The following is a 21,938-nucleotide window of genomic DNA, read 5'->3' on the forward strand; positions in this document are numbered from 1 at the left end:
CAATCTGTTTCTAAGTCCATGATTGTCCATTGTCCCTTTCCATCCTTTTGTGAAAACGTAATTCCATTTGTTTGTTTGTTTGTTTGTTCCTCACACATCATCTCAAGGCTGGAAATTAACAAGTAAACATCGCAGAGGAAAGCGATTTCATGCAAACTTTTAAAAGCAGGAGACGATTAACCAGTGTGTGTCAAACCTCCGTCTGCAACATTTCCTCGTCTGCAGGTAAACATGACGTCGTATGTAGGATTAAAAACAAGTTCCTGAGACTCTTATTTTACATTTTATTACTGAACACACAGTTAAAGTCAACTAACTAAGGAACACAAATAAAAAAAAATAAAAAAATAGAGGCCTTCTGTCAGAGTGGACATGCCTCTGTCCATCTCCTTTATATTAGAGACTTGTTGTGATTGACAGGCCGAGTAATGGCCCTTCACTCTGACACTTTTATTTGGGGGTGGGGGGGGGATTTATGATCGCGGGGCACCTGCTGCTTGCAGATGCTCACGCCGGCTCCTCCAGGACCCTCACCAGTTTGTTTTCGCCGCCCGTTTTGATCCGGGTCTGAACTCGCCTGCGATAAGTCGCACGGCCTGTCATCGTACGGTCTGTCGTCGCGTCGGTACACAAACAAGCAGACGTAGTCGTGGGAACCAGCGCGGAATTCGCAGCCTACATATGTCCCTCTTCCTTTACAGACTTATTAGCTATGTAAATCCAAAGATTACGACATAATCGCGTGATTTCAGGCCGTCTGTTCCCCGGCACCGGTTTGAGCAGCGGCTTCCGGAAGATTCCCGGCTCAGCAGACCAAACAGCGTCGCCGGAGTACTGACATGTAAAATCTGCTGGGACCAGAAGAAGCTTCCAGTGCAGATTATTTTAACTCCCCGTGTTGTGTTGCAAGTGAGACGGACTTGTTTTGGAGAAGGATTTAAAAAAAAAAAAAAAAAAATTTCCCAACATTGCAGGCATGGAACATTCTGTGTGGCGCTCAGTCAGCGTAACTTTACTCCCTCTTAAAGGGACCACGCGTGATATGGTGGACATGGTTTTGGCAAAAGACAGTGGTACAACAACGACACAGATCAAAAGTGTATTTAAAAGAAACTACTTATGAGTCTGACGGTGTTCTACCAACAAAACTTGCGAAAGGTATGTTCACAAACCTATATCTGACACGACGGTATTCCTCGGTTGAACCTTGTCAAAAGTGAGTGTTCTGCCGTTGAAACTTTTCAAAGGTACATTATAAAAGCTTGCTTACCAGGAACATTGTTCTTCCTTCAAAGCCTGTCAAAGGTATGTTATGAAAACCTACTTGCCCGTGACAGAATTCTGAGGTCGGAACACCTCAGAGCTACGTCGCTTTTCCACTGAAAGATGTCCGCGGTACATTTAAAAACCCATTTGCCTGTGACGGTGTTCTTCCGTGGAAACTTGTCACAGGTACATTGAAAGCCCTACTTGCCTCTGATGGTAGTTCTTCAGTCGAAAATATGTCAAAGTCAATTTTCAAAACCTTCTTGCCTTTAACAGAGTTCCTCCGTTCAAACGTCTGACTTGCCGGTGACGGAATTCTTCCATCTTCATCAGGAACCTTTTTTTTTGCAACGTGCTTTTGACAAGTTTCGTCTTCATCGGAAACATTTCTGATAAAGACGAAACCTGTAAAACCTACTTGCCTGTGGCGCCGTTCTTTGGAAGAGCACGTCAACGATATCTTGTAAAAACCCTTGTTGCCCGATGAGAAGAAAGCGGAGATGCGATTCCGGAGAAAAAAGGCACGACGGGTTCGATCAAACCGGCGCGTCGTCATTATTTAGTGTTCCTGGTGAGCGTTCAAGTAATTACCAAGTTAAATCTCTGACTTGTTGCTGTATTCGGGGGTCGCCACAGCGGATTATCTGCCTTCATCTCGACACGTCTCCTCCACTGTTCTACTAATCAGCAATATTAATGGAGTTGATAGCGTTAATTAGATTTCCCAGTGTGGCTGTTCCGTGCAGGTTGGAGGAAAAAATTGGGAATTTATTCAACATCACTCGCGTGTCGGGAGGCTATTAATCATCCAAAAGGCTTATTTCTGTCAACATAACTTGAACTCGGTAAAAACTTTCCGTGGAGCCGTGCTGAGACACATTTGAGCTGGAAATGAAGACGATGTTTGCTTTGCGGACGTGGGTTTAAAAAAAAACCAAACAGAACAACAACGTTCATGTGCGAAGTATTTGCTTCAGCTTGTGGGTCAAACTGTCAAACGCTGATCGCTGCGGCGAGTCAACAAGTAGCAGGGACGAGAAGAAATTCCCTCAAGCCTCTAAATGTTCTGGAGCGTCGGTGTGAATAAACCCCAGGTGTGAGTGGGAGTGAGCGCTCCTCGGAAATCAACGCAAACAAACAAGAGATAATCCTGCCTGGTGAAGGAGGAGTAAAAATAACACCGCGTCTCATGGGCCTTTTGTCTCTCTCCTCGTTTATTTTATTTCTTTTTTTTCTTTCCCCCACCCGCCAGCGATCGGCGAGCCGGTGAGGCTGGAGTGGTTCAACCCGCAGGGCGAGCGCATCGTGGCGTCGAAGCGCATGGCGCTCCACACGGAGACGTCGCGGTCCCGGCTCATCATCTACAACGCCATCGTCCAGGACGCCGGCATCTACCGCTGCGAGGCCACCGACGCCGGCGGCCACACCGAGGAGGCCTCGGTCGTGCTGGAGATCTACCGTAAGCTCGGCCAAAGAAAGAATTGTGTGTGCGTGTGTGTGTGTGTGTGTGTGTGTGTGCGTTTGCCTCCCGATGAGATTCGGAGGCTTAAGACACGAAGAGAATAAACCTCTCGCATTAGCGCTTGATCACACGTATCTCCGGCTGATTCATATTCTCCCCCTCGCCGCCGCCACAAGCTGTTCCAGCTCGATGTGTGCGTCTCGGACTCCCCCAGTGTGTGTATGTGTGTGTGTGTGTGTGTGTGTGTGTTTGTGTGTGTGTGTGTGTGTGTGTGTGGCTATCGTTCTCCCGATTAAAGTATAATGACAGCTCGTGATGCCATGGGGCCGGGATCCTGCCAGGCGTAATGAGGGATGTGGCACTGAGGCGAGGTCACCTCGCTGACCCGCCACAATTTCCTGGGGTTAAAAAATTTTTTTTTTTTAAAATACAACAGAAAAAAACTCTGGAGACTGCGGGTGGCTCATAGTTAGTGAGGCTGTCCTGTCCTCTCAGAGATATTGGGGGGGGGGGATTAACCGCCATTTGGCCCTTCTTTTTTTTTTTAAGTGTCCTTGAGCGCTGTGAGTTATACAATTACATCCTGTGAACATCACACTGATATTTGATGGTATAAAAAAAAAAAAAAAAAGCAACTGGCTTGACATGTCACACTGTCAGGCTCCCAAACGTTCCAAGCACTGAAGCTGTCAAATTGGCTTTATTTAAGAAACACAAATTGGATGTGTAATAAGAGAACATGGGGTTAAACCTATATGTGTTTGTGGCGCGAAGCAGACATCATACAGGAAGTGCTCTGTTCGGCAGAACGTGCCACGACGGGAATATAAACATTAATGTCTCTGCGTAAAATAAGCATGGAAATCATAAACGTACATCATAATGAATACTTGATAGACATTTTTGGGGTAAATTACTAATAATTCAAATACACGACTCGTCCATTAGTGGAAAATTAGTTGACTCACTGGGCATTCGCTCATCGTTTTCGACAATTATGACAATTACACCTTTTTTTTTTTAAGTAAAGTTCCCTACAGATGACCTTCATTTTAAAAACGGCTTTAAATGACCTCTTTTAGAATTATCTAATTATCTAACTATCTAAAAATGTTTCTCTCACAAAATAACGAAGGGATGCACCAATACCAATGTACTTACCTTCAGCTCCGTACCGATACCTGACAGTATCGGACTCGATACCTGATTCTGGTATCGGCGCGTCTCTAAAATAACCGTTTCTTCTTTCTATAACATCAATGTTCAAGAGGAATCCCAGTTAATAGAATCAGCCGTCAGTGTTAATTATTTCACCGTACTGTATTATATAATCCTACTTCAATCAAAGTTTTTGAATAACTTTGGACATTATGTTAAACGGTGTGAATATATTCCGCGCTATCGAGGGCGGTGTTAATTCTGACCGGTGCTGTTTATTACATTTTTGTTTCCTTCCAGCCGATAAGACGGATAAGAATAATTATCAGACCCAGCAGATCTTTTCAAGTGTTTAATGCTCCTTGTTAGGTTATAAAATGTCCAAAATTGAATCGCTTTCTTCATAAACGCTGTCGGAGAAGTGTACGGGGACATACAGGCGATAGATTCTTCCGTCTTGAAATTCCACTTTGAACCCAGAAAGTTTGTACTTCTAAAAACCCCTGATTAAAGTAAAAGAAGAAAAAAAAGACTACACTCAGGTAGAGCGGTGACAAAAAATGGATTAACTTTATAATGCGAGAAAAATACACCATAAAATATGACATCGGAAAAACTCCAGGGGCTTTGATCAAGACTCGACACCGAGTTTAATTGGAGGAATCGTCAAGTCTAAGTTCAGTGCGCACACACACACACACACACACACACACACACACACACACACACACACACACACACCCGTTAGGGGAGACATCACAGCCTCGCTCACACCTGCCGCCGCTCAGCCCTCGCCTCGTTCACCGCACCACCGGCACCCCGGAGCCACTGTTTCCATGGCAACCGGGCGCCGCTCACTCCTGAACCGCACGAGCAGCATGCGGATGACGGGAAGCCCGAAGCCCCCAGCCAGTCGTCGTGGCGACTCGCGTGAAATCCACTGGCGCGCCGACATCTCCGTGATGTCCTCGCGCCATCGCGCAGCACGTTTTCAAAACCGCAGCTCCACCTTCGACACGTCCAACAGATTACTGGATTTCTTCAGAGAGTACTTTAAAAAATTTGGTAATTATTGTTGTTCGGCGTCCTTTGGTGGTGTTTTCGAGTGAAAACGCAAAACTTCCGTCGCGTTTTGGACGTCCGTTCACACCACAGTGGGACTCGGAGTGACGGGAAACGCAGCTTTTTGAAAAACGTCTCCCAAGGTAGGATTTTTTTGAAAACACTCCATCTCCATGGAGCTGAGGAAAACGCACATTTTCAAAAACACTTTCACTCTGTCGCCATTGAAAATCGTAACGATAAGAAAACATTCCATCGGAATGGAAATGGGAGAAATCGCAACTTTAGGAAACTGCCCTCGCCTCCATCTTCATGTAGACGGAGGAAAACGTAACTTTTATAAAAAATGCTCATGTAAAATGGAAACGGGGTAAATCGCAACTTTTTGAAAATTTTATAACTCTGTTTCCATGTCATCGGGTAAAAACTTAAACTTTACGAAAACACCGCAACATATCTGTGGAAATGGTTGCACTGCGACATTTCAAAAATTGGAATGACTCCATTGGAATGGGTGAAAACATAACTTTTAGAAAACGGGACAGATTGCAACTTTGTGAAACGGGGGTAATGACACTTTTTGAAAACGCACCAACTTCATCTCCATGGAAACGGGAATGCGAACGTTTCCTGAAACAAAAGTACAAAACCGATCCGAGCTTAGGCGCTAACCGATAAAGCCCTTACGTAAGCAAAAAAAAAAAACGTTAATACGTATGTTTTTTTTTCGACACCAAGATAATTTGTGGTAGAAATGTGAGAAAGTGCTCGGCGTTGACAGTTTGGTCATTTTACGCCAGGTGTGAGATTTCATATTCATAACAGATACAATATCGACGCCGGCTCTTTTCATTTCCTCCCGGTTTATTAACAGACGGAGTAATAAAGCTGCGCGGGGCCTTTTTTTTTCGACAGACCTGCTCAATTAGCCGGGAATAAAAGCCGGGTTCGTTTGGCGCTCGCTTGTCAACGGGCATCTCCGGAGAAGTGAAACTCCGGAGAACCTCCTGCGTCGGCGTGTCAAGTGTGCAGCAGAGTGTTGCTCCGCAGACGACGTTTCCCCCGCGCGCCGAGGCGCCCGTCGAGCGGCGCCGCGACGAAAGAGAGCAGAAATGGATCTAAGCGGGGGGAGGAAGTGACAACGACAGCCGTCAAACCTGAGAGCGAGAGCCGATCGGCGGAATAAAACAAACGGAAATGCGGTGGGGGGGGGGGGGGGGGGGATGATAAGGGAGCGACGGAGTGAATGACAAGAACATGTAAAAAAAAAAAGAAAAAAGGCATCCCGGGATGTTAATGGAGACGCCGCCATGCCAGACACGTCCGCCGGCGCAGGACGCGGTCGGGGGAGTGGGAGCTCATTTTGGTGGAGCAGCCTGGCATAAATCACGCGGCCAAATGCTAATGTCGACGCTCCCGCTAACGGAGGGGGACTGATATGGGAGCTGTCGCTGATTTATTCACGCCTTCGCAGTACAGGTGGCGGCGGCGGCCTTGACACACATCGACAAGCGTGACGCCGGGGGGGGGGAGGGTAGGGGGTCGACGAGGAACCGGGAATGTCATTTAAAGGGAACTGCAAAACGCTACGCCAGTCTTTTCTAGGAGTTTCTTCAGAAAGCGAACTTCGACACGTTTTCGAAATCTGACAAACTCTGGAACTGTCAACCGTCGTGGCGCTCTGACCGTCTCGCGCTCGTTGTAGAACTCTTTCCTGAACTCTTGGATCGTCGAGAACATTGACCCCGTTCTTGAACGATCAGAAATGTTTGGAGCGCTTCCACGTTGGAGAGCCGTCAAAAATCACGGCACTCTCTCGGCATTTTAGCGAATCCGATCACATGGCTGAGCCCCGATGGAGACCGTGATTCGTTGATCGGTACCGGACCGAAAGAGGAAGTCCCGCCGAGTTAAGCCTGTGGTGGCTAGGCTAGGTAGTGCGCGGCTAAAGGGTAGCCGCAAACAACCGCGACATATAGTCTTCAGACCAGATACCAATGAGAGTCTTCTGGCTTTTCAAAGGGACCAGAAATGGTTTGTTAGTTCCGGTTCAGAGTTGGTGGGCGTGTTCACGTCCTACCAAAACGTCCCGGGCGCGCGGCGTCTTTTCATGCTTTGCTGACTCGTCACAATACGTTTGGAAGAAAGAAGAAGAAATGTCACTGAATGCAGCCCAACGAAGGGCTGAACCTGAAATCAACTTGGACGCGATCAGAAATGTTTTCGTGTCTGGTCTCTCATTGATTTGTTTGTCTTTTTTTTTTCATTCATCTGGAAGTTCGTGAAGCGTCAAGTCTCTGCCTCCTGTGCTGCTTTAGCAGAGACGCCTTATCTGTGTCCCCGAAAACAGCCAAAGAGGGATTTGGCTTTTGTTATTATTTGATTTTCCTGAGCCCCCCCGCGCATCCCCAAGGTTGTTTCTCATTCCGCCGCTGGCACATTGCCGCCGCCGTGGCTCAGCCGGTAGATCAGGTTCGCCTTCTGATGCCGAAGTCGGTGGTTAGATTTCCCGTCTCACAATGACAGCGTGACCTTGAGCAAAAGACAGGGGGCGCCGAGTAGCGACCCGTCGCGTAGCGGACGCTGACGGCCGTGATTTCAAAAGAAAACGCCAAATCTTTGTGGTGTTTTGGACACGACGTCGCTACTCGGAGCCACTATAAATGGAACTTTTTGAAAACAGCTCCCAAGGAGGCAAAAACAACCATTTATGAAAACGCCGTAGGCTCGGTTTCCAGCGACGGTAGAAACGCGGCAAGTGCGCATGCGCACCATGGCAGGGTAAATAGTTGTTGTGCAACTTTTTGAGTACACTCCATAAAGTGGGAGAACTTTTGGAAAAAAAAACGTCTCTGAAGCAGTCCCACTCGTCTCAATCAGGAGAAAATGCAACATTTTGAAAACACTGATTCCATCTCACTGGATATCGTAGAGAGTGCAACTTTTGTAAAATGCTACTGTGTAATTGTTCTGCACAAGCTCAGGAGAAAGACAATAACAACGTTCAGACTATTTCCACGTAAATGTAAATGGAGAAGAATGCAACTTTTTGAAAATGCCCCGTCTCTACGTAAATGGGGAAAAGAACGTTTCGACGACGCTCAAACTCTCCATGGAAATGGAGAACAACATAACTTTTTGAAATTCTCCATCTCTCCGCGAGTGTCATGACTCCCACAACATATTTTCCTGGGACTTGGTACTTTTATTTTGACAGTGATTACAAACACAAACAGCTCCGACTAGCAGCCCAGTCTTTCAGATTTTTTCAGTGTCAATATACATTAATTTAGTGAAAACGTGAAACACTAAAACAATGTGGGTTGAATTTTAACATTTCCATTATATTTCCTTTTGACCTCGATCATTTGTTTTTACTTTTTCAGTTTCAGTTTCAAGGCTTTCGACCGACTTTCCCCTCTCGGCTTTCGCGGCACATTGTGCTTCCTGCTAATGAGCGAACGTTAAGCTGCTGGTTACGACGGCAAAAACACTCGACAAGCTGCAAATCCTCATTGCTGCATTACGTTGAGCTCCGATCACTGCAGTGTCTTTGTAGAACCTTGAACATCTCGCCCTGTGTTTTCATGGAAATAAGAGAGGAAATAAGGAATTCTCAACCCCAAAACCTCTCATTCCGACTCCAAACAGTCCGAGTTAACAGGACGGTTGATTTTTCGCGATCTCCCGTTTGATGTTCAGACCTTCAATAAATTGTCCTGAACGAGGCGGGAGGAAAGGAACTGCGGCTGAATGTCCACCGTGTTTGATCTTTGCAGAGAGGCTGACGTTCCGCGATGTCCAGTCGCCGCAGGAGTTCCGCCACGGCGAGACGGCGGAGGTGGTGTGTGACGTCATCAGCTCGCCGGTGCCCACGGTGGTGTGGTACTACCAGGACAAGGAGATCACCGAGGAGCGCCACAGTAAGTCTCAGAGGAAACCCGCTTTCGGTAGAACGTCTCAAAAGCCCTGATTACATTCTTCCTGTCGTTATTAGTATCGTTAAGGTTAGTATTTGAATACTCATATTGGTACTTTTTATGGACAAGTAGCTCAAGGTTGAGACTCGTTTTGGTTCTCGGCATCTCTTAGTACCTAAAGGTTAGTACTCAAATTATTACTCAGCAAGTAACCAAAGTTTAGTACTGGTATTGATACTTGTTATCGTCTAGTGGCTATAAGTTAGTATTCATATCAGTCCTTAGTAAGAACAAGTAGCTAAAGGTACTACTGAAGGTACTATAAGTAGTACTCATATCGTACTTGGTATCGGTAAGTAGCTCAGGGGTAGTACTTGTATCAGTACTCAATATCGGCAAGTAGCTAAGGGTTAGTACTGGTATCGGTACTCGATATCGGTAAGTAGCTAAAGGTTAGTATTCGAATTGGTCTTCAGTATTGCCAAGTAGATAAATGTTAGTACTTGTATTGCTACTCAGTATCGCCAATAGCTATAGGTTAGTGCTAGTATCGGTACTCGGTGTCGGTAAGTAGCTAAAGGTTAGTACTGGTATCGGTACTCTGTATCGGTAAGTAGCTAAAGGTTAGTATACGTATTGGTCTTCAGTATTGCCAAGTAGATAAATGTTAGTACTTGTATTGGTACTCAGTGTCGCCAATAGCTATAGGTTACTACTGGTATCGGTACTCGGTATCGGTAAGTAGCTAAAGGTTAGTATTCGTATTGGTCTTCAGTATTGGCAAGTAGATAAATGTTAGTACTTGTATTGGTACTCAGTATCGCTGATAGCTATAGGTTAGTGTTAGTATCGGTACCCAGTGTCGGTAAGTAGCTAAAGGTTAGTACTGGTATCGGTACTCGGTATCGGTAAGTAGCTAAAGGTGATCGTTCGTGTACTCGTCCGTTAAAAAAGTGGTATCGCTGCATCTCTACTGGCGTCTATCCTCCACGTTCCATCTGTTGAAACTGAAAATATTCCATTGACCTCCTGAAGTCTTTAACAAAGTTCCACTGAATCGCATCTCGTAAAGTTGTCGTCCCGATAAGCTCCGTTATCTCCCCGCACCAGGTAAATTACTGCGCTCCGGGGTAAACAATGTCAGCGTGGCCTCGCTCGCCGTTTCACGTTTTCTATTCGTCTTTTGAGCGAAAAGCCCTTTTGTGGCTTCCCTGTTTGAACTGCAGACCGTCTGCAGTCACAGTACTTTACTTATATATTAGGAGACTTTTCTTTTATGTGCTTTATATAGTCGGCTGGTGAAGGAGCATTAATCACTGAGGTCGGGGGCGGGAGGGGGAGGGGGGGAGATTTTGCCATCAGCCTGCGATAAAAAATAATTTCGCAGAAGGGTTTTTTTTTTTTTTTTTGTACACCAAAGAGGATTCTTGAAAATCCCACCCAGTGAAGACTCCATCCCTTCCCTTCCTCCAGATTAACTGTTGCTTTTGTTCTTAAAATAGCGGAGAACAGATAAAGCGCCACTGGCTCTTCTCAACCCGTTTTGATCGCTCCGTCAATTTCTGATGAGAATAAAAGTTGCTCGTAAAGCGACGGTCTCAAACGGATTACATTCTTTTTTTCTTTTTTTTCTTTCCGAATGTAAACGTGCCAGAAACACTTGATTACTGAGAGGGAAACGTTCCTGAGTCCCCCCGGTGCCTCTCTCCCCCTCCCCCTCCCTCCCTCTCTCTCTCTCTCTCTCTCATTGAAACAGCATTGCTAATGTGCCAAATATTCGCTTCTCGAGGAAACGCTACCCCCCCCCCCCCTTTGTGTGGCTTCACAATAAGACAAGGGTATCAAATTCTATGAGTGGGAACCTCATCAGCCCCCGGGAGGACGGAAGAGCGCCGCACGTCTTCTTGCCGACCGTCGCGGCGTCGGTCGCCGCCCGACGTCTTACTGAGGCGCCGATTCAGCATTAATCCCTCCCCGATAGAAGGCGGATACAAAAAGCTTTCGTTGGAATGTTATAAATACCGAGGCCTCGCCGCTACGGGGGACCGCGGAGCTGTAATTGCGCGACTGTTTTATCTGCGAGGACTTTTATCGGGTAAATGTGCCGAGGCGAAGAGTGACAGTCCGACTGATGGCAATTTTACCCGCCGTTGTTTTTCCAACTTTCTTATCTCGCCCCTCTCTCTCTCTCTCTTTTTTTTCTCTTCTCCGCCGTGCCGTGAAGGCAGGCTCCAGCTGTTGCCCAACAACAACCTGCAGATCCACCAGGTGACCAAGGCCGACGAGGGCGTGTACCGCTGCGAGGCCAGCGTGGAGGCGCGCGGCGAGATCGACTTCGTGGACATCGCCGTGGTCGTCAACGGTGAGCGGCTTCGCTTTTTCCCCAGAGTTCGGCGAAAAGGTCGTCCCGGTCTGACGCGAGCCGTCGAAGGGGGGGGGGGGGGGTCGCCGGGGGTCAGAGGTCGGGGTCGGCTCTCGCCTCGTCGTTATCAAGAGTCAATGAATTAGTGAAGACGTCTGGACTTGTCAGGCAAATCCTGTCAATTATGGAGACCGTCTGTCTCGTCGCTCCCGATTAGGAAAAGTATGTCTCCTCCATTGCCAAAGTCGTTCACCGTTTGGCCGAGCTACTGGCACTTGCGTTGTCAAGTTATGTAGTTCTACTTCTGTTCTGAAGGGTAGAGGTGTTTTGTTCAGTGCCTGTACTTGAGTACGTTTTCCTCCCCCTGGTTTGCCATTTTGTTTTGCAAATTTCAACTTTACATTCACACGGAAATATGCAGATATGCTGAAAGTGATGTCGTTTTCATGTTGTGCCACCAGTGGGCACTGTTGTTGTTATTGTCTACTGAGCATGTGCAGAACAACGAGTTGCTGCGGCCGTGGTGCGCATGACCTCCAGCAATGTTTCGCAAAAGTTCCGTTTTCCACCATATCCATGGAGACGAGTTGGACTGTTTTCGAAAAAAATATTGCATTTTACCTGTTTATGCGGAGATGGAGCATTTTTTTTTCTTAAAGTTTAGTTTCTCCTCCATTTCCATGGACATGAGCTGAACCGTTTTTTGAAAGGTTTCAAAAAGTCTCGGTGGAAACCAATGAAAGCGCAACTCTTCAACTGTGGATCCATGGAAAGGAAGGAAAACTCTCTCTGTGGAAACAGGTGGGAAACTTTTTGAAAATGTTCCCACTCCGTCTCTGTGAAATGCAACTTTTCCGAAATGCTGCTGCTGCTCACACACAACACCGTCATTGTCACTCGTTGTTCTGTTCTACATGCTCAGTAGAGGGACAATAAGAACAATGGAAATGCAGAAAATGCAACTTTTTGAAAACAATCCGTCTCCATGGAAACGGGGAAAACGCAGGGAAATTTTCATATTGTCTTGTTTTTATCAAAACAACCAACAGCTCCCACTTGTGGCCTGGCATGCAATCTTCATAGTTTTCAGTGGGTTTTTTTGTTTTTTTGTTTTTTAAAACGTAAGAACGATGCGTTTGTGAGCGTCCGCCGAGTTTCCTCCTCCATCCTTACCTCCAGTCGCGTCACACGAGACTGTGGAAGCGACTGAAATGTGATTGAACGGCTGCCATATTGTCTCTGTCGGCGTAATCCTCCGGCACCCAATGCAATAACGTCGCGGCCCCAGACACCCCCCCCCCCAAAAAAAACCCCTGATTCATTTTATTCAATTTCGCACAGCGCTTACCTCACTTCTGAGGAAGATCCAATAAGCCTGCCCAATGAGGCGCGGCCTATTATTGCGGCGACGTGACACTTTGCGGAACGCGCCGAGAGAGGAGAGACCCTCGGAGGGAAGCGCCCAGAGGGAGACCCTTTAAAGTGACGGCGGCAGCCGATCCCCGAGGACCCCGGCGCTCTCAGACAGGATAATTTTCACTTTCTGGTCCTCTTGAAATATCTCCTGCACTTCAAGCAAAGTAAGACTTGTTCAAACTAATCAGCTTCGGTGGAGGACGAGCAATCTTCGCCCGGCACGTGTTAACTTGAAAGGGTCGAATAAGATTCTCTGCCATCATCATTTATTTATTTCATTTCTTTCAGCCACGTCGCGTCTTTCTTTCTGGGGGGGGGGGGGGACTCAGAGTCACGGTCTGGACACTTTCAATGTCAAAGACGACTATTTTTATTGTTTCAGAAAAGTTTTGCATTCACATGGAAGTTGGCAGAAATGCGAGTTGGAAAGAATCATCGTCATCGAAAAGTTGCGTATTCCCTGGTTTCCATAGAGTCTGAGAATTTTGACAAAGTTGCATTTTTCCACGGAGACACAGTTGGAAGTTTTTTTTTGGAAAAGTTGCTTTTTTCTTGGTTTCCATGAGTGTCATCTGTCATACTTTAATCATGTTTAGCACGTAGCATCTCTGGTGTGTGAGCCCTGCAGCTCTTTAGCATGTAGCATCTCTGGTGTGTAAGTTATGAAAGTCTTTAGCATGTAGCATCTCTGGTGTGTGAGTCATGGAAGTCTTTAGCATGTAGCATCTCTGGTGTGTGAGCCCTGACACTCTTTAGCACATAGCATTGCTGGTGTGTGAGCCCTGACACTCTTTAGCACGTAGCATTGTTGGTGTGTGAGTCCTGACACTCTTTAGCACGTAGCATTGTTGGTGTGTGAGTCCTGACACTCTTTAGCACGTAGCATTGCTGGTGTGTGAGCCCTGACACTCTTTAGCACGTAGCATTGCTAGTGTATGAGTCCTGACACTCTTTAGCACGTAGCATTGCTAGTGTTTGAGTCCTGACACTCTTTAGCACGTAGCATTGCTAGTGTTTGAGTCCTGACACTCTTTAGCACGTAGCATTGCTAGTGTATGAGTCCTGACACTCTTTAGCACGTGGCATTGCTGGTGTATGAGCCCTGACACTCTTTAGCACGTAGCATCTCTGGTGTGTGAGCCCTGACACTCTTTAGCACGTAGCATTGCTGGTGTGTGAGCCGCGGAACTCAACCCCATTGGGTTTATTTGTTTGAACAACGCTCCTTCAAGTTAGAAGAAAGGAATTCTCAGAGTGACTGAACCTTTGAAAAAGCATCTCTCGACTGCAGTTCTCCTTGATTAAAGCAGCTGTTTCAACATCTTTCGGCTTGTCGCTTTACCTTCAGCTTGAATCCTTCGATTCCCCTTTACAACTCCCGCTAGCATTGTTTCCACATTTCCCGCCTGCTAACCACTTTGTACAGTACTTTCCGCCGACCAAACTGCTAAATCAGCAAGGAGCAAGTAAACATTAAGGCAGGTACCTAAATAAAAGTTTATTGACTCGTTGAAACAGTATTGCTCTTTGACCGTTGGGTACGCTGTGTGTTATCGTCTTCCTATATTATGTAAACGACTCATTTGCGAGTTTGTTTCAACAAGCTGACATTTGCTCATCAGTTGCAGTGAACGTGAGCCATGTGACCATCTCGTACCTGAAGCTCAGCTTTTAGCAACAGCAAAACTTTTTCTATTTCCAGCGGAAGGAACAGTAAAGACTAAGCAGCTCAGTTGCCGACTTCCATTTTTAACATTTTCCAGGGAGATTTCTCACAAAAGTGGATTTAAAAAAAAGTCCAATATGGGTAGAAGATCTAACCGTTTTCAAAAAGTTGCGTTTCAACCCCTTTCCACAGAGATGGAGGTGGAACATTTTCCAAAATCTGCATTTTAGCCTGTTTAATCCACCGGTGTGTTTTCAAAAAAGTAAAATTTTCACAGAAAGGGAGTTGGGAGTATTTTTTGAAATGCTGCACGTGCCCCAGTTTTCTTGAAGACGGCGTTGTGCTTTATTAAAAAGTTGTGGTTTTTTTGTTTGAGTCGGATCATTTTCACAAAGTTGCGTTCTCCCATTTCCATGGAGATGGAGTAGAAGCACTTTCCCCCATTTCCAGAGTCGGAGCATTTTTGAATATTTGCGTTGTTTTTTCTTCTTGTTTCTATGGAGGCTGAGGCAAAGACAGTCGGAACATTTTTGGAAAAAGTTCCACCTTGAGGAGCCATTTCCATCTGCTCCTCAGCGGACGCCAACACATGACAAAATGTTTGTTTTCCCTCGAGAACTTTGTCGAAAATCCAAAGTGAGGAAATAGTCCATCACAGTTTTTGGATTTCTACGAGGAGCCGCAGGCGCCGAGTCGGAACAAACTGTATCGACGGCAACCTGGATGTGTTGGACAACACAAGCAACATGGCGATTGAGTAGATTGCTCGGAGGCCCGGCTTCCATCAATGAGCTCAACATGTTTTATCAATCGGCAGCAGAGCTTGAGCCGCCGCGGGGCCTGGGGATGCAGCCGAGTCCTCCTCCCTCTGAAGAATGAACCCGCGCTGTCACAGGGTTTGTTTTCGGCCGTACCTCGTCTCCGGGGCAACTTTAAAGGCTTCTTGTTGTTGCAGAATCAGACCGGACATTGATTGTGTCCGTGCGGCCGGACAGCCACTTCAGAAATCAGCCACGGGGCTTCCTGGAGGCTCTGCCTCTGTGCTGTTTGGTAAATTGAACCCCCGAAAGTCGAACCGTGTGGAGGCCCGGCAGCCGGTCGTCCTCCAAAACGCACCTTCTGGAAAATAATATTGTTCTGCAACCGTTTCCACCACGGTCCAGGTGACAACGCGTTGTTTTTGTGTTTTGGTTTTAGAAAAGCTTGGCATTTACACCACAATGATTTGAAAGCAAAAGTTGTAGTTAGTCGATTGTTGTTGTCCAATTTCAAAAAGTTGCATTTTTACCGATTTAATGGAGACAGAATCGACATGTTTTCAAAAAGTTGTTTTTCCCTTGAGTGGGAGTGTTTACCAGTTTCCGCAGAGACGGAGTTGTTTTTACTGTTTCCATTAAGATATAGTCAGTGCATTTACAAAAAGTTGCATTTTTACTGTTTCCACTTCAAAAGTAGAATTTTTCCCTGTTTATGCCAAGATGGAGTCTCTGCGTTTGCAAAAAGTTGCATTTTTACTGTTTCCACAGAGACTGAGTAAAGGCATTTTCAAAAGTTGCATTCCCTCTTTTATACAAAGATGGGATCAGTGCGTTTTGAAAAAGTTGCCTTTTTAGTGTTTCCATTAAAATGGCCTGAAAACTGCATTTTCAAAAATGTGCTTTTCTCCTATTTACACAGGGATTGAGTGGGAGCAGTTTCATAAAGTTGCTTTTCCCCCATCCATTTCAATGGAGACAGATTCGGTACATTTAGGAAAAGTTCCATTTCTACTGTTTCCATGGAGAGGGAGTCAAGGCGTTTTCAAAAACTTGCATGTAAACTCCGTTTACACAAAGATGGAGCTGGTGCATCTTCAAAACCTTGCATTTTTACCGTTTACATGGAGACGCAGTTAGCGTATTTTTGAACAATTCTGTTTTCCCACCCACTTCCACGGAAATTGCGTTGGAGCATTTTCGAAAAGTTCCACCTCGGGTACCGTTATTGTGTAAAGAAACCCCAGAAATGCTACAGAAGTTTTGAGTTTCACTTGTAAACGTCATGTAAGCGGGACCCTAAAGACACAGCAGGATGACTAAGTTAACTTTAGTTTGAAGGGTCAGGTCGTGGGACTTTATTTAAAGCCTATTCGGACCAAATAAAACGACACATTACTTCCTGCCATTGACTCAACCACAAGGATATTCAGATAAATGTGCCCCTTGATGACTCACTGATTGAGTTCCTGGTGAGAAGACGCCTCTCAAATCACCGCGTTTTTGTCGTGAGCGGCGGTGCAACTGTGGTTCGGGCTTTTAAATTGCGATTGTGCTTCCTGGATTGATTCCTTGACGGCGAACTTCCCGCTGCGCTGATTGGCCGATTGACCGCGGCGGGTTAATCTCTCATTGTGATCCACAATTGAACTTGATCACCAATCAGCGGGCCATTTGTGTCCCGAGGCGCGACGCACGACTATTTCGGCATCGTGTTGACGTGTAAAGAAATAAACGATTCAGCAAACCCCTGGTGGGGGAAAAAAGCATTTCGTTTTTATTTTCCGCACGGGGAACGGGCCTCAGGCCGACCCGCTGCGGCTCCCAGTCTCTCGCGTGTCGTCAAAGCTGGTCGTAGATCTTGATGATGTCATAAAAGAGGGACACCCCGCTGACAATAACCTTCTGAAAACGGTGTGCGTTTCCATGGAAACGGCAGGAAATTGTGGATATCTATGTTGTCCACGAGTCAGTAGGTTGGTTTTTGTAATGAAACCGCAGGAGACGGGGGTCCTGGTGTTTTCAAAAAGTTGCATTTTGGCTGTTTGCATAGAGACAGACTGTCGTGTGTAGTTAGAACATTTTTTTGTTTTGTTTTTTGTTTTTTTTTCAAAAAGTTGCATTTTCCTCGATTCCGTAATTTGTAATGAAACCACACAAACATGCGCTCAGGGAACAATATGGCAAAGTTGCTTTTGTTTGTCAATTCTGCTTCACATTTTGACATTAATAAAGAACCGAAATAACATTTCCCCATTTCATAACTTAAAAAAAATTTAAAAATTAAAAAAACGTAAATTGCGTACACTAAAATATACAGGCTAGAATCTAATAATTTAGGAGTAAAATAAATGTGTTATAAACATAAACAATGGGAGTCGTCGCTTAAAATATTTAATATTTAATTTTCTTTTTTTTTTTTTTTTTTCCCGGGCGGATTGAGGTGGAATACTTGTCGTCCAGAGGACATCACTTGGAGGACTAATCCAGTTCATTAAGTTTCGATAACTCCCACGCTCTCGCTCAAAGGGACAACGATGCCTTTCAGCCGTTTTGTGCTTCATACTGGGGGGGGTGTCGTTGTTGTTGTTGTTGTTGTTGTTGTTGTGAGAGCGCGGCGGAGCAGCCTCCTCTAATCACGCATATTTAACAGATATACAAACATCGCCTCGCAGGGTCATTTTGATTTTCCGTTCGGTTGTTTCTTCATCGGTGTGTTTTAACAATGACACTATATAGGGTTTGATTTCTGACTGGCTCGTTGCAGCAACACACTTTTAAAAAGTGAAACAGCTTCCTTCACTTCTGGGACGTCGTTCCAGGTTCATTGGACGATTATTACTGCTGGAAAACGACTACAAGGTGAATTTTGAACAGTCTGACCCCCTTTAAAAGTTTTGCGACTAAAATGCTGACTCAGCTTTTTGAGTCGAACATTCCTGAATCAGACAAAAGTGTTTGAAACACCCGAGGGATGCTTTATGAAAATGTCGGACTGAAATGTTTGGATTTGAGCTCTTTACTTTTCCGTTCACCCCTCCCTGACTGAAAGCGTGTTGTCTTTTGTCCCGCAGTCCCTCCGGTGTTGTCGGTGTCCCAGCAGTCCTTCAACGCCACGGCCGACTACCAGGAGTCGGTCACCTTCACCTGCATCACCTCCGGATCGCCCGACCCCGTGGTCACATGGCACAGGTACCGACGCCGAGCAATTCCTCCCTGGCAAAAAAAATTTAATAAATAACATTGTCACATAGCAGCGGAGCGAAAGCGAGAACCTGAAGAGCGTTTGACCGTTTGTTCTTTCCCATAATGGCGCAAGTTCCTGCTCAAGCTGGTTCAAATCTCGTGATTTCTAAAAGAAAATGACCGCGTGTTCTAGTTGTGCCTGACAAACATGGTCAAAGTCACTGAAAATGACTTTTTTTTTTTTTTTTAAGTGGCTCCCAAGGTGGAAGTTTTTGAAAAGGCTCATGATCCGTCACCATCTAAACGGGCGACGACACTTTCCATGGAAACGGAAAAAAAACCCACAACTTTTTATGAAAATCCTCTGTCTCTGTGGAAATGGGAATATGTAGCTTTTTGAAAACTCGTCACCATGGAAACTTGGAAAAATACAACTTTTTGAAAATAGATTCTGTCACCGTGGAAATGGGGAAAACTTGGCTTTTTTTTCCCAAGTGCTCCATCTCCATGGAAATAGAAAAGTGCAAGTTAAATAAAACCAAAAAAAAAACAACCTCCAAATCCATCTTTGTGGAAATGGAACAATTTAAGGTTTTGAAAACATTCTGATTTCATCTCAGTGGTTAAAATGCAACTTTTTACAAAATACTCCAGCTCCATCTCTGTGGAAATGTGGGAAAATGCAAGTTTTTTTTTAAAAATGCCTCGACTCCATCTCCATGGAAATGGGGGACACGCAACTTTTTGAAAATACTTTGTCTCTGTAGAAAAACGGGGAAAACTTAACATTTCTGAGAATGTTCCATCTCCGTTTCAAAATACTCCCACTTTATCTCTGGAAAAATGCAAAATTATAAAAACATTCTGACTCCATCTCTGTGGAAAAAGGGGGTAAAATGCAACTTTTTGAAAATGTGCTTGCTACATCTCCCTGGAAATGGGGAGAAAGCAGAACTTTTTGAAAGCACTCGGACTCCATGGGAATGGTGAAAAAGACAACTTTTTGCAAACGCCAGGTGGAACTTTTCAAAAATGCTCCATTTCCATCCCAAATAAACGTCGACCGGGAATTCCATCCAAAAATTGCGTCCGTCCTTACGAGTGTCTGCGTGCTCCCATTGTTGACATTTAGAGCATATCATTCTCCGCGTTTGTGTTTATTTGATTACAAAAACAAACAACAGCCGTAGAAACGATGGCCTCACTCTCTTTTAACGTTGTGGTGTAAACGGGCTTTTCTATTTCTGCCTGTTTAGTTGAGGAATTGGCAGCAGTGTTTATTTCAGTCTGCTGTAATTTGGCATCTCAATAAAAGCTGATGTCGTTTGTTTGTTGTTTGTTTGTCTCCCCCCCCCCCCCCCCCCCCCCCCCCCCCTCCCCACCGTGACACATTACCTACCTGAGGCACGTTTCTCGAAGTTGTTTTTCATGTTGTACTCAATTAAACACTGATCAATGGCCGCCTGGAAGGAGCTGCAGAGGAACATCACTTTTGGAAAAAAATCAAAGCGTTTAAAAAACAAACAAAAAAAAAACTGTCAGCGAATTCAATTTGTTTGGGGACGGACGACTGAAACAGGCAAAATATGGCGTTTTCCTCCTCGATAAAGGATTTTTTGTTTGTTTTTGTTTTGTTTTTCTTTCGCTGCAGCTGAAACAATGACAACTCGCCGACAAAGCAAGAGTATAATTTTGGCCGTCGAAACAGATCTAGTTCTGGATTGGACGTAATGACACATAATGGATGTTGGAGTGAGACGTCTTCAACACCTACACTTTAATTTTCAGCAATTTCAAAGTCATTATCGCCGAGTACAAGTGTGTGATTGCTGTTTACCTCGAAGTTTTTTGAAATATGTGTTTCTGCTTTGCGGGACAATAAGTATTGTTAAAGTCTTTGTGCGGAAATTGTCACTTTGTAATGTAAAGTGTGGATTTGCAGGAGGATAACATGGCTGAAGTTTTAGTCAGCCATTATTTTGAAAAAAAAATAATTGTTTTTGACACAGAATCAACAAATTGTGAGTGAACTTGAAATTCATTAATGATTTCCTATGAGTGATGGAAGGAGTTATGGTCAGGGAGTGCTCAGTATCAGCAAGCAGCAAGCAGCTAAAGGTTAGTACTGGTATCGGTACTAAGTATCAGCAAGCAGATGAAGGATAGTACTGGTATCGGTACTCAGTATTGGCAGGTAGCTAAAGGTTCGTACTTGTATCGTTTCTCAGTATCGGCAAGTAGCTAAAGGTTAGTACTTGTATCGGTACTCAGTATCAGCAAGTAGCTAAAGGTTAGTACTTGTGTCAGTACTCAGTATCAGCAAGCAGCTAAAGGTTTGTACTGGTATCGGTACTCAGTATCAGCAAGCAGCTAAATGTTAGTACTGGTATCGGTACTCAGTATCAGCAAGCAGCTAAATGTTAGTACTGGTATCGGTACTCAGTATCAGCAAGCAGCTAAATGTTAGTACTGGTATCGGTACTCAGTATCAGCAAGCAGCTAAATGTTAGTACTGGTATCGGTACTCAGTATCAGCAAGCAGCTAAAGGTTAGTACTGGTATCGGTACTCAGTATCGACAAGTAGCTAAAGATTAGTACTCATATCGGTGCCCGGTATCGGCAACTAAAAGTTAGTACTTGTACTTGTACTCCTCTTTAAATAAGTTCTGATTGTTGGTTTTCCTCTCACCAATGATAAACTCTGATTTCTTGTAAGATTTCTATCAACCCTTTCAGTCGATGTGTTTAAAATCCAACAAGTTGTGATGAGTTGTTGGATTTATTACACCTCATGTATTTACGTGACACAGGATCCAAAAAGTTTGATTAAATTTTAAAGAAAGTCAATTAAAACACCAACACCCTTGCAGGGATAGTGAAGATGATGCACAGTTGGAAGCAACTCTGAGTCTCATTGATCCTCCTCTATGGTTGCCCAACTCCACTGGCGCAAATTAAATGTACTCCTGGGGGTCTTACCTTGTCTTTCGGCAACCGAGCGTAACGGGAAAATGTGATTTTAATGATGTAACAGCACGCTGGAAATTACACACGAGTGATGATGGTGCATATCGAGATGAGTCAGGTTGGTTTTTTTTTTCTGTACTGTAACGAAAACCGAGCGAAATACGAATTCCACCCTGACGATGGGGTCGCATTTTGTTCGCTCGTCATTCTCATGGCAGTGTTTTCAAAACTTGAGTTGTGTTTGGAGGGTCCAAGCGCTTAACAACACATTTTTTTAAAATAAATAAAAAATGCTCTGAAAACTCCAGCTCCATGGAAACCAGTGATTAAGCAACTTTTCAATAACGCTCTGTCTCAACAAGGAACAAGGAATACGCAACTTTTTGAAAAACGGTCCGATTCCATGGAAACTGGGAAATGCAACTTTTTTGGATAAACGCTCCCACTCCATGGAAATTGGGAGAAGCGCAACTTTTTGAAAACACTCGGACTTTCTCCTTATAGAAACGGGGAAAATATGACTTTTCTGAAACGATGCTGCTGGTCATTTTGCAGCTAGTAGCAGTAACGTGTCGTGACGTCAGGATTGGGTAGGCAGGGTCATCAGCGTCGACATTGACCACAGTTACAAGCGATATGTAGTATTCACAAGCAAAGGCTTTTATTTTGACACACCAGGGCAGGACGGCATGACGCAAAAAAGCCTCCACTCCTGGT

The 21,938-nt window shown here is 44.9% G+C and overlaps 1 protein-coding gene across 1 annotated transcript in view; it reads left to right on the forward strand.

Annotated features, from left to right (window-relative positions):
* Positions 1-21,938, forward strand: part of ncam2 (neural cell adhesion molecule 2) — a gene marked incomplete at both ends in the record, with an annotated part of 251,101 nt that overhangs the window by 183,340 nt on the left and 45,823 nt on the right. Inside the window, 4 exons of the mRNA XM_080520194.1 lie at positions 2,519-2,725; positions 8,728-8,871; positions 11,093-11,230; positions 18,142-18,259. Coding sequence (XP_080376320.1) covers positions 2,519-2,725; positions 8,728-8,871; positions 11,093-11,230; positions 18,142-18,259 — 607 coding nt within the window. The remainder of the gene's footprint in view (positions 1-2,518; positions 2,726-8,727; positions 8,872-11,092; positions 11,231-18,141; positions 18,260-21,938) is intronic.

Source organism: Blennius ocellaris (genome assembly GCF_963422515.1).
Source record: "Blennius ocellaris genome assembly, chromosome: 24".
In the NCBI taxonomy this organism is placed as follows: Eukaryota; Metazoa; Chordata; class Actinopteri; order Blenniiformes; family Blenniidae; genus Blennius; species Blennius ocellaris.